General features: G+C 35.7%; 1 protein-coding gene across 11 annotated transcripts in view; it reads right to left on the bottom strand.

Moving 5' to 3' along the window:
• MCTP1 (multiple C2 and transmembrane domain containing 1) overlaps positions 1–15,300 on the bottom strand; it is a 612,722-nt gene that overhangs the window by 170,986 nt on the left and 426,436 nt on the right. For all 11 annotated transcript variants that reach the window (XM_033179110.1, XM_033179111.1, XM_033179117.1 and 8 more), the window contains one exon: positions 13,464–13,557. In XM_033179110.1, the coding sequence (XP_033035001.1) occupies positions 13,464–13,557 (94 nt within the window). The remainder of the gene's footprint in view (positions 1–13,463; positions 13,558–15,300) is intronic.

The following is a 15,300-nucleotide window of genomic DNA, read 5'->3' as shown; positions in this document are numbered from 1 at the left end:
ATAAAGAGGAAAGTTTAGGTTAAGGAGAGAGCAGGCAATTTTATGTTTACTTTCTATTCTTTTCCTTTTAAAAGGTTATCTTTTTACAGTTATCAGTAATGGATGCCAGCATCAGGTCTTTCCACACTATGTTATGTTTGACTTATTTAGGAAGTATCCTTCTGTCACTGCATGATTCAAGGGCAATTAAAAATTAACAGCAATTTCAACCAAAATAATAGTAAATGTACAACATCAAATTCTGTAAACTTACCACTAAAAAGCATGGACTACAGTTGTATTTTTAAAAAGTGACTACATATAGTTAGTATGCTTATCTGGTTTGCTAAAGAATCCTTTAAATGACTGGTTTTTCAGACCTAAATTTTACAGCCTTGATTATCTGCCACTTAAACAAACAAAACCAATCAGAGAAATACTAGTAATGGACCTAACCATTAATTACCTCCTTAATTATTCCTTCCTTTCATCCTTTTATCATTCCATTTAGGCCCTCTGATAGGCTGCTCTGCTTGCTGAGAGTACCTGGGTTGTGGGGTTGACTCTAGGATGAAGCTGATGTCTCTAAAGTGCACTATATTCTGCAAAGTTCCAGACAGTGATACGAAGCAGTCCTCTGTAATGTTTTTATTCAATACCATGTGGCTAGAAGGACAAAGAATGAAGGCAGCATCCAAAGTTGAAGAATATTTTGTTTCTGATAATTTCTGAGAGCCTAAATATATGAGAACACAGATTATATAATCTGTTGTCTCCCTCTCACTCATTTTTGTCACAAGACTAAAGCAGACCTGTGGGTATCAACTGGCTCTTCTTGAAGCCCCATTATTTTGGCTAAAAAGAGTCAATCCCTCTCCTTAGCAATGCTAGAAACTGGAGAATTTGGTTCAGATAGAAAATAGAAATGGTGACAGTGCTGGTTGAGGGCAGGGGCTGTGGGATTGATTGCTTTAATAGCCATGAAAGCTAGGAAGGAAATCAGCGTTCCTTGAGGACATGGCAATTTTCCATGTTGACAATTTTCTAGAGAGAAATAGGAATGCTTTTTGAAGCATTCATTACTTATTGAGTGGTTGCTCTGCTCACCCCAGAATTATAAGTATGATTAAGACATAGTCCAGCTCTCAAGGCATGCACAGTTTAGAGGACACGATAGACATGTAAATACACAATTATGATGCAGAGTTGTAAGGGCCATAATAAAGGTAAGTGAAGGGTGCAACAGGAGCAATGAGAAGGAGGCATGCCATTCTATAACTCTAGAACATAAAGAGGGAAAGGAAGCAAAGAGTTTTCCAGCGGCTATGACTCTGGTGATCTATGGTGATTGTACAGCTCTATCACAGTGCTTTTAAAAGCGAAGGACAATGACATAAAAAGTAGGCTGACATTTTATGATGAGGAATTTTTCGCTTAAATGTATTTGTATATTCTTTTAATAGTCTCTATAATACAAAAACCTAGATATGTGTTACCTAACTACTATAACTAGATACATAAAAATATTACATTAAGACTCATACTTTTATCCATAATCTAGTTAAATACTAAGGGCTATTTTTTCCTACGGAGCTTTATTTTTTTAAAAAATCTCCCAGGAGAATTAACACTTGAGAGACTCTTTTACCCTAACTCATAAAACAGAATCTGTAACAGAATTTAAAGCATATATTCTATTGTCCCAATCCTTTTTTAGAGGTGAAAAGCCATTCCTACAACAATAAAACAAACATCAGAATTGTCTCCAATGGGCGTCTGTTCTGGCAGTCTTCAAAACGGCACCAAGGATTAAATGGGGTGCACTGACTGGCTAATTCTCTCTCACTCTTAGTCCTTGCTCTTTGAGGTCACAACACTGACATATTGATAAAGAATGTGGGAAAGTCTGTACCGCCCCTGCTCACTTGCTACCTGTTTTGTGGGCAAGTGGATGACTTCAGTTTGTGCAAACTACTGGTTTGAGCATTAAAGTGACTCAAAAGATACTGAATGATATTCTTGCTCCCGCAATAGAGAGTTAATCCTGATCCATCGGTGGTGGGCTTTGTCCAGGGTCATTTTGCTGCTGACAAGGAGCACAGTTTGCTGGATGTGATGTGTTATAAAAATGTGTGTGTATGAGGACCCAGTGACCACCTCTTTGTTGCCATGTCTGAAAACACAGAAGGCTTTCAATAGCATGGAAAGCAATTCATACCCATGGGGGCCTTTGATTTTGCACCTACCTTGCACAAATTAAGTTCTTTCACTTAATTTTCTCAAACTGTTGCCACAGTTTGAAATGACTATATTTTCATCTTTTAAAAAATATAATCAAGGTTGCCATCTATCCCTTATAGAAACTGGAATTTCAATCATAACATATAATAATGTTATAGTTGAGGGAATTCCATAGGGTCCATCAGAACAGAAAGCAGCATATGTTGAAGACATCTTCCATCCTCCTTTTATCACTGGAGATGGGGCTTTGACCTTATCCTTTTCCATCAACTGACCTAAACATATTTTAAACATCTGATTGGTAGAATTACATTAACTCACACTCTTAACTAGGTCCCCACTGGGTCTGATTCTGGGACTGAGTAATAATAATAAGCCTTCTCTTTTCTCACTGAGTCATGAAGCAGATTTCATTATGGCAAGAAAATTGACACCCTAGAGTTGTGGCTTTCAACCTACTAGATCTAATACTTTTTTTCATATTGAAGATTTTGTAATGTCCTCTTTACTATCCTGGAATAAAACTGACTGACACACAATTTCAAATTTTAATATAATACCAGAACTGTATTATAAAGGAGGACTAAATAGAAAGTTGTTTACAATAAAATCATACCTTGATTTATTCAACAAATATTTATTGAGTGCCTATTATGTGCCAGGCCATACAAACAGAAAAGGGAAATGTGTCCACTGTCTTCGAATTTACTTACAGTGGGAATGGGGGAGAAAGAGAATAAATACCGAACATAGTTATAGATATATGGTATATTAGAGAGTGATATGTGTTAATAAAAAAAAAAAGAAAAAAGAAAAAAATAGAGTAGGAAAAGGGGTTTGGAGAGGGTAGATGAGGGGCACTGCTGATAGATTTAATTGGGGTGGTCGGAATTGGCCTCATTAAGAAGGTGAGGTCTGAGCAAAGAACTGAAGGAGGTAAAGCAGCCAAGTAGAAAAGTGGAGAAACACTTCTGGAGAAAAGTGATGCAGGTAGAGAAAGAGCTAGACCAAAAGCCTGGTGTGCTTGAGGCCTCTGATATTGGGGCAGGATGTGCAATGGGAAGGTGAGTAGAAGACGTCAGAGAAGTAATGGGGAATAAGGTAATTAAGTGCCTTGGACACCATCTTAAATTAAGGTCTTTGGTGTATACTGTGTGAAATGGCAGCCATTTGCAAGGCTTGAATCAATAATACTATGTATTTCAGGATGCAATTTAGGTTTAGACAATCATGAAACAGATTTTAAATGTATATCAATATCTATATTTAAATACAGGATTAAATTTTCATTATGTAAATTTACATCACGTAGGACATGTAGCATCCCCAACCCCAGTTACCAAACACCAGTATGCTCCCCAGTCATTATGGCAACTAAAATTCCCTCAAATATCTTCAAACCATCCATTGGGGCAATACTACCCTCCTCCTAATTGATAATCATTGTCTAACAGCAGTAATTCTTAAACATTTTGATCTTAGGAACTCTTAAAAATTATTAAGGATCTCAAAGAGTTTTTATGTGGGCTATATCTATCAAAATTCACCATGTTACAAATGAGAACATTAAAAATATTTATTATTTCACTAGAAATAATGAATCCATGACCTGTTAACACTGGAATAATCAAAGATTATGTAGCCCTTGGAAAACTCCATTGTACACTCATGAAAGAATGAGAATAAAAAAGGCAAATAATATCTTAGTATTATTATGAAGATAGTTTTGGCTTCAGAGATCTCTGAATGGGTCTTGAGGATCCCCAGAGGTTCCTGAACCACACCCTGAGACCCAAAGCTAATGGAAATAGAGAAAGCTCAATGTAAACATAAATTTAATTCCCCTGGGATCTAGAACTATCTGCAAAATAATATTTACAGAATTGTGTGTAACTGGATGCATTTTTGAGTCTTGGAATTGAACCATATTGATAAATGTTGGGAAGCTCAAAATTAATGACAGAAGAATAAGAAGTGAAAGGAGACAGATGAGAAACTGGAAAACAAAGAGGAAGGAGACTATGGGATCTATCAAATGAGAAGAGGCCGTGAGAAAATTATGCCTAAGTTTTTAACAGTTTAGATAAATTATGGTAAAAACATTTAAATACTTCATTTTCAATTCATATTTAATATAGAAACTATATGCAAGTGATTCGTTACAAGCTTAGAAACACAAAAGTTGTTTGGTCTAAAATGAGCATAAAAATACATTAGAAGCTCCTTTGTTTTTGCAAGGCTTGTTAGACACTTTAGGACTTATAGTAAATATATACTCAGACCTCCCTGCAGAAAAGCATGAGGTTTCGGATAATCTTTCCTATAAGTAAATTAATTAGCTGGTGAGATCTTTTGCAGTGAAATAAACTTTTTTATGCTTAAAAAAATTAAGTACTCTATTAGGTGATTAAACATTTTAAATATATTTTTTAAAACTAAAGACAATAACTGAAAATTGTCATCTGTTAAGTCTTTGCCTTTAGAATAATGTCTTTGTCTCTTTATTTCTCTTTTACAAAATATCTCATCCATGAATCTGTTATTTATCTTGGTACCTACTACAATATCTTAGAATCTGAAGGCTTGAAAATAAATCTTAAGAGGTCAAGTTCAAAACCTCATCCAGGGCTTGCATTATCTCTGCAACCAGGTGGTCCTTCAGGCTCTGCTTCAAAAGTTTTAGTAATGTGGAAATCATTACCTCTACAAGAATTTTGGATCTATTTTTTGTTGGCAATAGTAACTTGTGGAAAATGTTTCTTCACATCGTCTATAAAATCATGTCTCTGTAGCTTTTTATCTATTCTATAATTTGCCTTCTGTAGTAATTAGAAAATCTTAATGAAATGATAGGCGTGAAGGGAGAGTACAGCATCCATCATGTAGAGAATATGTGATCAATGTTCGTTACCTGCCATCCTCTGCTGGACACTGTGGATGGCTTGCTGAGCATCCATTCTAACTACCTGCTAGTGTCTCTTCCTGATCTACAGAGGACATTAAGCCTAAAGTGACATTTCTAGATTCCCTTGCAGCTAGAGATGTAGATGTGATTTAGGTTGCATGAATCAGATGTTCTTGCCTAAGACTTGATATTAGAATTCAATTAAGTGAGAGCACAACGAGTCAATTTTACTTCTGCAAACTGCAAGCAGGGGTCATGTATCAGTCATCACAATGTCTTCCCAACTTGTTAATGTCAACAACTCCTTGGTTCTGCCATGTGGCTTTAGTACTAACCTCTAGAGACTGAACTTAGAGTCTCCTTTCTTAGGCCCTTCCTGCCCCGCAAAGATTCTGTGATTTATTTAATACTTTATTATAAATCCCCTTCTGATTAAATTTTCTAGAAGGAAGTTGGCTCTTTGGACCTAAACCTTGGCCATTTACCTGCCTTGCTAGCTCTTATCTACACTATCCTCATGACAGGCCTTTGAATAATTGATAAAAGAAATCATATGCCTTCAAGTTCTTCTTTCCTCCAATACAAATATGTTGGTAGCTTTTGTGGAAAGATCTAGATCAGTATGCCTGCCCTGCCATTTACAAGCTGGTGTGTGTGTGTGTGTTGATCATCGAAGAGTTACCTAGCCTCTCCGTGACTCTTCAGTTTTCCAACTTATAAAATGGGAATAACAGTAGTCCCTACTAAGGGTATTGTGAGATTAGTTATATATGATAATTCTTGCACCAAGCTCAGGTTGGTGTCTGACATGTGATCAGGACTCAATCAACGTTAGTTGTCATTATTATTGTTATTATTGTCATTCTAGCACTATTCTCAATTGACTTGATTTTAAAACAGCAGATATACCAGTTGAAAATATATTCTGGGGCCGGGCGCGGTGGCTCAAGCCTGTAATCCCAGCACTTTGGGAGGCCGAGACGGGCGGATCACGAGGTCAGGAGATCGAGACCATCCTGGCTAACACGGTGAAACCCCGTCTCTACTAAAAAATACAGAAAACTAGCCGGGCGAGGTGGCGGGCGCCTGTAGTCCCAGCTACTCGGGAGGCTGAGGCAGGAGAATGGCATAAACCCGGGAGGCGGAGCTTGCCGTGAGCTGAGATCCGGCCACTGCACTCCAGCCTGGGCGACAGAGCGAAACTCCGTCTCAAAAAAAAAAAAAAAAAAAAAAAAAAAAAAAAAAAAAAAAAAAAGAAAATATATTCTGGTTAGTCAATGTCCTTCTTTAAAGAGTATTCGCAAACTGGATTCATACCCCAGCATATCTGATGAGTCCCCAATAGAGTATCACTCTCAACATTTCACCTTTATTCAATGTAAGAGAATTGATGTATGTATAATTTACTCTCATGGAGTTTAAACTCAAATCCTAAAGTCTTTTCTTTATTTTCTATGGTTAAAGCAAGATATCACAGTTTAATACCCAGGAAAGACTTTGGATTTACATTTTTTAATGTTCATCTTGTTGAATTAAGCCTATTTTTTGTCTGCAGTACAGGATTGTATACATATACTGGTCTCACATAAAATGAATTAAGTAGCCCTCCTAGCAACTTTGGTAAGGAAGCAGTCAATTACCTCCTCAAAGTAATTGGTAAACACATTGAACAGCTTAGACCAAGGACAGAGCCCTATAACCCACTTGGCATCCCCAGTGACATCAATCCTTTAATAATTAGTCTTTAGGCTTGACTATTCAGTCACTCACGAGTCCAACTATACTATCATTTAACCCAAGTATCTCTGTAGTAAGTTTTATTTTTTTTCAAAAACCTAGTTAAATCTAGATCCTCTCTATTTGTAGCATTTCCTTGATCCATTGTTCTAGAAAATACATCGCTTATTTGCACAATCATGTTGCACTGTAACAAAATATTTTTTAAAAGTCTAATTTTAAACAATGATTCTAGCATCATGAAAATATTTCTTCAAGCACTGATTGAAATCCTAGAGATAGCCCTCTGAGCCAAATCAGCAATTCGCTATTTCTTTACTCAAAGGATCATTTTGTAATCTTTGTTCTACAGAACCCGATTAATTATTTGACAGTATTTCTCTTTCCCTCATTTCCCATTGATAGTGGGACCACCACTTTCTCAAGCCATAGTCCTTCACCTCTAGCGCATATCAAACCCAATTATCAATCTCTTTTGTCATCCCACCTATTCTTCCAGGGCAGTATCTTCTAACCATGTGACCTGCGTATGAATCACACATGATTTCTGTAATTCTCTTTAAAACACTGGCTCAGATTCAGGCCTCATCAGCCCTTGTGCTAAATTATCATTTTCATCCCTCTTTTTGGAGATATTTGATAACAACTGTTTGGTTTTAGAAGAACACTTTTTCTATATTTAGAATTTGGCTACATTTTAAAAATGCAATTACTAAAGAAAGTAGCTTTAATTTCTATGTAAGATGTGGTGACATAAAAGAAGGAAGAACAATGATTTGCTTTCTTTCCCTGTAATATTTTTATTTGTTTAGGCTCATTCTTAGGGAAAAGATTTATATAGTATTAATACATTTATCATGTATATGTGTATAATATTGTTTTTTAAACCAGGTATAGTACCGTGATAAGAATACCAGGTGTTGTACATTTTTGATGCATTATAAATTGGATAAAATGTCTGTCTTCTCATGGTATATTATCTGCTTAAAAGTCTTCTATGAGCATAATTATTAAAAAGCAAATGGAACATTAGCTTATGTAATGGAAATAAAGCATACTTTGCTTGAGAAATGTCCTATATATTCTGTGTTAAAACTTAAGGTTTTTGTTTCAAGCAATATAATTTTCAGATGTTAAGATAGTAAAGTTAAGAAACTACAACTATTTGCACACCCTCTCTTGTATTTGGTAGATTATTTTATCCTTGATAATATACCAAGATGAAGGACTTCCACTATATTTTATATAGTTCTTCGAATGAAATTATGTAGAACTTAAAGGATTTATATTTTATTTTCTTCCAACATAAATTTTAAAGAATGATTGTAATATCTAAGGCTACATTTATCAGACATTGTCAATTTTATTAATGATGATGACAATTAAAGGCACAAGCTATTAATTCAAACTGCTAAAATTCTATTTTAAAAAAGCAACTTAGCAACTTCTTCCAATTGAGCAATTGTATCCTACAGCCACTTGAAGTAACAATTGCATATGTCTTAAGCTATTTGCTAGAGTAACCCACCAAAAGTTAATTTTTTAAAAGGACAATATCTTGTCTATGTCACGTATATGTGCTTGGTATTTCTCCAACTGTATATAAAACTTTCAAAGATCACACTTGAATTTTTCTGTACAGCTGCCTTTTCATTTTCTTTCTCTGAATAGACCCATAATGTTCAGGGAAAATATCAAGAATAATAAATCTAAATCTTTGTATAAAATATACCTTCATGACACACTCAAGCTGGAAATCACAGGAACCAATAAAAATGCAGGCAGCCTCCTGATAATGAGGTCAGAAATACAAATAAATTTACTTTTAATGAAGACTGGAGGCACAGTAATCAAAGTGTTAAAATTCATTTCATGCATATCTCATTTGCTTCTTAGCTGATATTTACCACGCAATTCTGTGAGAAAGTAGAGGCCTAAGATGCTCCAGATAAATGGCTCAATTAATTGTACAGAGGTAGACCTCTTTGAGCTGAGCCAGAGCTGTGAGCTCTTTATTAAAAGCACTATTCTGTAGCCCATAACCTTGTTCCTTGACTCCTCTCTGGTTTCCAATTTAAACAAGTCCCCATGCGGCCTGCTCTAAAGGGCTTTGTCTCCCTGTCATTGTTAAGAGAGCTGAGGCATCCTGGAAGTGTGAAATCAGACCTCATGAGTTGAACGGTTCCCCAGGGAACGCCGGACTGCGCAGAAGGTCAAAGTCATGGGCCGGACCATCTAAAAGTGTCTGATCGCCGGTCTGTGACACAGCAAGTTGGGGGTGGGGGTTGGGGGGGGCGGGAGCTAGACTGAAGAGGACTGAAATTGAACACATCTTAATTAAAGCCCACAGACAGCAAAACAAAATGTTTTCTAGGCAGCCTGTCAAATGGGGCTTAAATTTAGCTCTGCTAATGAATCTGAGCTGCTAACTGTTATTTCTTAAGATAATAAGACTCTCACGGAAGCTGATAAAAAAACTGTAGCATGTCTTTTTCTGCTGTTTTGTTACTTAAATATTTTCCAACAATGAAGACAGTTTTCCAAAAGAAAAACATGGGAAAAGTCTATGCAAATAAAGGGGTAGTAAACATCTCTCTTAATAACTAGTAGGTTTCTAGACTACGGGGCTGGCAAGTCGCAAGTCTTTATGCATAGCCTTGTTTTAGAAAAAGATCCGCTCATTTAAAGGGACTATTTCAGTGACACATTCTGTAAATGGTAAAATTCTCTCTCTCTCTCTCTCTCTCTCTCTCCCCTACCCTTTTTCTCTTCCTCTCCCTCTATTGTTTCCTGAAGGAGATGGTGCATTAATTTGCGAGATCAATTCACCTGGTGTGGAGTTTTATATTAGTGTACCTTTTAGTACAGTGAAAAGGTAGGACACCTTTTGAAGGGTTTCAGAGTTCTCCCATATCGCTGTTTCTGAAACTGAGTGGCTGGTCTCCCTGGGGAAGCTACGACCTCTTCCTTAGGAGCTCAGAAAAAAAAAAAAAAGAGAGAGAGAGAGAAAGAGAGAGAGAGAACCCAGGGGAAAATGAAATGAAGGGGAGGGGCGGAGGAGAACTCTTTTCTCCTTCTCCTCTTAGAACTTGAAAGAACCAATAGGCCAGGTCTAAATACTCTGCAAAGAAAGCCTCACTCAATATAGGAGACTTGGAATGTTCTGTTGAGGCAGAAATTAGGCCCTGCTCAAGGAAAAGAATAATCAGAAGCTTAAAAAGACAAATGATAACACGAACTATTTCCTACCACCCAAAGAAAAAATATTTCTTCGCCGCCCCGGCCCCCTCACCCCCCACCCCCACTGGCCTTTCCTCACAATTTGTAGAATTTTAAGGAAAACTTGATCTAGCTGCAGAGAGATCTTCCCCAGTGAACGCAGGGCCAGACAGTCTCTAGGTCTTGCTTTGATGGTGCGGAGAGACATTAACCTTTTCACTGGTTAGTTGAAAGGTAAGTAAGTTGTACTGAGAAGTATTTTTCAGTGACTCAAACTTTTTCCCTTATGAAGAATTTAGCTGACCGACTTTTCAAACCAGAGTGCCACTTTCTCAGGCTGTGAAAAGATGCCCACAATTTGACTGAAATCTCAATCCACTCTTGTGCCTTGCTCAATGCATGTGTATGTGTGGGAGTTGTAAATGGAGGCCTTAACCACCAGAGTTAATCTCTTTTTTAAATCTGTATTAACCTTAATGATTTGAAGTGCACTGTCCAACACTGGGCTATTGAGACCAAAGAAAAAACTACCCTCGACCATCAACAGTTTATTAGGGGCTTAACTGAAGTGACCTACTGTAGTAGTGTTCAGCTGAACAAGGCTATAGGCTTTTTGTGGAAAGGGAAAGAATTGAGGGTTTCATTAAAAAGTAATTTGTGCTTTATACTCACTCATTCAAAGAGAGTCTCAATTGCTCTTTATTCACACAGAGTTAATACAGTATCACAATGTTTCTCAATGAATGTGTTGTAACAAAAGAAAAATTCTACATTTTGAAAGGGAAAAATTCTTTGTAACCGTAGTAAGATTGATGGCTACTTAAAAGACTATAGACTCTTTCTTTCCTGTGCTCATGTCTAATGATGGAATATTATAATTTAACATATTTTGCTGAAACAATGGGAGTTTAGCTTTATGTTCAGATCATTAAAAATATCTAAAAAATAGAGCCAAGTTGGTCAAATATAAATTTGTCTTGTTAGACTTATTTAGAAAAAGTGTTCTGAAACCAACCGTGTATCTTATAAGTAACAGGCTCATTTGTACCATGTCAGAAAATATTCTTGCCTTAGCACAGACAGTTACCAGTGATTAAAAATCTCCCCTCTACATTGACAAAATTCCTAAATGGATGCTAACTTGAGGATTTGAAGACAGTGCTAGTCAATTGCCTCTTTTCAAACTATTGCCTAACAACTTGTAGAGCCTGACTGTTATTATCCACTGAGACGCGCATCATATCTTTAAAGTTCTTTCAACAAGTAAGAGAGAAAGCAGACAAAGAACTTTCTTGTGTCCCAAATTTAATGACAAAGACAAGGAAGCATCAGGATACACACATATATATGTGTGTGTGTGTGTGTGTATGTGTGTGTGTGTATTTTTATATATATGTGTATATATAAAGTATTCTTTTCAAAAGTAAAAATAATTTTTAAAATTGGTAGTATATTCAGACATTTCTGACTCAAATATATAGTCTTCAATTTTTGCCACCATCACAAATGTCGTAAAGACCACAGAAGGTCCAAGAGTGATCAAGGTCAAAGACTGAATTATCTTTTTGCCCCTGAATAGTTCAACATCTCTCTTGTTCAATTCAGAGCACATTAGATTATAAGGTCAGCATGAAATGGGGAATCATTAGATTTACATCTCTAAAAGTGAAGGAAAAAATGGAGACTCTGTTATTTAATATTCCCCAAATTAATGTTCATTTTATCAAATTAAAATTATGTCTCATTGAATCCCCAGGGGAAAGGCTATTGTTATTCACATCAATTTACATAGAACCATTAGGAGAGAAATATCTCTATTTTTTCCAGCTTTGAGAGAACATGTATTTTAACTTCCATAGTGGCATACAGGCCAACTGGGTTAATCTAGTTTGCATATTCATGAAGTTTGAAAATCAATGACAGCTTCTCTTCAAGAGAAGACAAACTTCTACAATTCTATCCAATTGTATAATGGGCAGGTATGTAAGCTTTTGAAGTAAATGGTACATGCATTTTTCTAAAAGAAATGATTGTGCCAGATTAATTTGATTATAATCATACTAGAAAGAAATTTCATAAATAGGAAAATGTATACATTTTACATTAATTGTTTTGTACAAGGAGCCCAATTAGCATATATGCAAATATTACAAACAACCTACTCTCCCATTTTCAGGTATGCCTGTTTTGAAAAAATATGTGACAACTGTTATCATCTTCTTGATTACAAATGAGTTGATAATTACCTTTTTAAAGGAACTGTAAACCAATATTTTAAATTTTCTCACACATGGTCACTTAATAGGCAAATATTAAAATATAAAAATATTGCAGTTTTGGAACAAACATCTGCTATTTTCATTTGAAGACATGTTATCTTTTGTTTTTGATTCTGTTGAATGAATTAAAGAAGTGCACAGTGATTTCAGATCCTTGGATGGTAGAAAAAGTACATTTCTTCCCGTGAAATAAGTTTGTTACCTCTTTAGGATGATGTGGCTGAATGTTCACAATGGTAAGCGTATTTCCAGAATGACAAATTGATATTTTCTTCAGAAACAGTGAAATTTGCACAAATTGGTCAAGCCAGTCCTATTTATTGTCTAACTCGAGATGGATAATTTAAGGAACAGTATAAACATCCCCCAAATCCTTATGAAATTAAATCATAAATGAATGGTCACATTGTTATAAATTCAAAATAATGATTTAATTCTGGATATGGATGAAATAATTGCCATCAGCCCACTTGTTAATGTGTTACAGAAATAGCATTATGCAAATCAGGAAGCTTTAAGAGACAAAACTAATGTGGACATTTGTATAGCCTTGTTTCCTACTTTAAGAAATTTCAAACAATCTAGAAGGCTTAGTTTAGATCCAAAATTATCTCTGGAATGTGCCAGGGAATTTGGACGACTAATAAGTTGGATCAGCAACCCAAATATCAAGAGTTCATACCAAATTATTGAATATTATGCATCTAAACTTTTCAGTGAAATATCCAACAGATTTCATGCGTGTTTGAATTATAGGTGTTGATGCTATGAGGGAAGCTGATTCTGTATAGCATTGGTTCAATACCTGGAAATAACAATACCTGGAAGAAGTATTCCTACTACATTGATTAAACTTTGAAGAAGGCAACAATTCAAAAATCATTTTGCTTTTTAGTACTTATTTTTAATACATTACCCTGCCTTTAAAAAGCCGAGTTACTATAAAAATAAGGGGATTGGCAAATATTTCTAAGATCAACCCTGAATCTTTAAATTATTTACTTTGATGATCCATCAGGTGAAATGCAAAGTTGAATTATTAAATGGTGTAGACCTCGTGTGCTGCTTGATCTAAGCAATAGGAGAGTTGCATCATCTCTTACCAGTGACATCAGCAGCCATTAACCCTTCCGCTCTGATGACTTTCACCTGGAGAAATCCCACATCTTTCAGGTTGTGAAATATCCTCAATGGGCTCTGAAAGACCGCAACATCAGTATTAGAAAAGGGAGGTCCCAAGGAGCCTTAAAGAGTGTGCTGAGAAAACATTACATTTTTTAGTTTATCTTCAGGCTTTGGGAGTAAGAAGATCAACATTAAACTAATTAATTATTTTTTTTTACTATTTTCCTCTTGGTGAGTTTTGGAAATTGCATGCACAAGCTGAGGATTAAATTACATAAAGACTGTTTTCTAGGATTTATTTCAAAAGACTTATGCAATTCTACATAAGAACTTAAGTAGTTCTACATAAGTAAAATACATACATAATCTTTTAAAATAAATCAAGTTGATGACTAAAAATAAATTCAGGCTGGGAGCGGTGGCTCACGCCTGTAATTCCAGCACTTTGGGAAGCTGAGGCTGATGGATCACAAAGTCAGGAGTTCAAGACCAGCTTGGCCAAGATGGTAAAACCCCATCTCTACTAAAAATACAAAAACAAAATTAGCCAGGCATGGTGGAGGGCACCTGTAATCCCAGCTACTCGGGAGGCTGAGGCAGAGAATTGCTTGAACCCAGGAGGCAGAGGTTGCAGTGAGCCAAGATCATGCCATTGCACTCCAGCCTGGACGACAGGGCAAAACTCCAACTCAAAAAAATAAAATAAATTCAAAATAGTGAGTAATTTTTCTTAAATTTGTAGTTTTATTTGCCATTTTAGTATGTATAGAATGGAAACTTTGATGCTGCATAAGGGGGTCAAGGTGTCATTTGTGTTTCTTCAGTATAAATTACCCTTCCACCATCATGAATCTATACCACACACACACATACACCCCGATGTGGATAATTGTTACTATATAACTAGATTTTCTGAAAGAATTAAAAAAAAAACACACATTTACTCCCATAAATAATTATCAATAAATGGTGAACAATAAATTATGGAATAGATATGTCTGTTTCCTTTTTTCAACCTCCTCTAGCAAGCAAACCACTCCAAGAAATATTTTCATCTATAGATATAATGGTTTGGAGATTAGTGGGGTTTTTTAAATTTTTTTATTTTTATTTTTTTAGAGACAAGGTCTAACTCAGGTTGGAGTGCAGTGGCGTGATAATAGCTCACTATAACTTCCAAATCCTGGGCTCAAGCATTCCTTCCACCTCAGCCTCCTGAGTGGCTGGAACTACTGGCATATTTGGTTATTTTGATGCAACCATACTTGGTTAATCTGTTTTTTAAAACATTTTAAGTTCTATAGAAAAAGTCTTGCTATGTTACCCAGGATAGTCTCCGATTCCTGGCCTCAAGTGATCCTCCAGCCTTAACTCCCAAAGTGTTGGGATTACAGGCATGAACCACCACTCTCAGCCTAAATATTAAATCTCATGTTGTTGGATATGTAACACTCTTCAGACTTTGGGGGTAAGAAGGCCAACTAAGTTAATTATTTTTTTCTACTATTTTCCTCTTGGTGAGTTTTGGAAATTGCATGGGCTAGATGAGGATTAAATTACCTAAAGACTATTTTCTAGTATTTATTTCAAAAGACTACTGTAGTTCTACATAAGTGAAAGACAGACACAATCCTCTACAGTCAATCAAAGTGATGACTAAAAATAAATTCAAAAATGAATTGATGACTAAAAATAAAAATTTTTCTTAAATTTATAGTTTTATTTGCTATTTTAGTATGTACAGAAGTATGGAAACTTCAACAGAAAAAATGGATCCAAATGATAAAATCTATTTCACTTCATAAATTAATAGCA

Source organism: Trachypithecus francoisi, unplaced genomic scaffold (genome assembly GCF_009764315.1).
Source record: "Trachypithecus francoisi isolate TF-2019V2 unplaced genomic scaffold, Tfra_2.0 Lachesis_group2, whole genome shotgun sequence".
Lineage (NCBI taxonomy): Eukaryota > Metazoa > Chordata > Mammalia > Primates > Cercopithecidae > Trachypithecus > Trachypithecus francoisi.
Note: the sequence above shows the minus strand (reverse complement) of the source record. Positions and strands in the feature narration are given on the sequence as shown.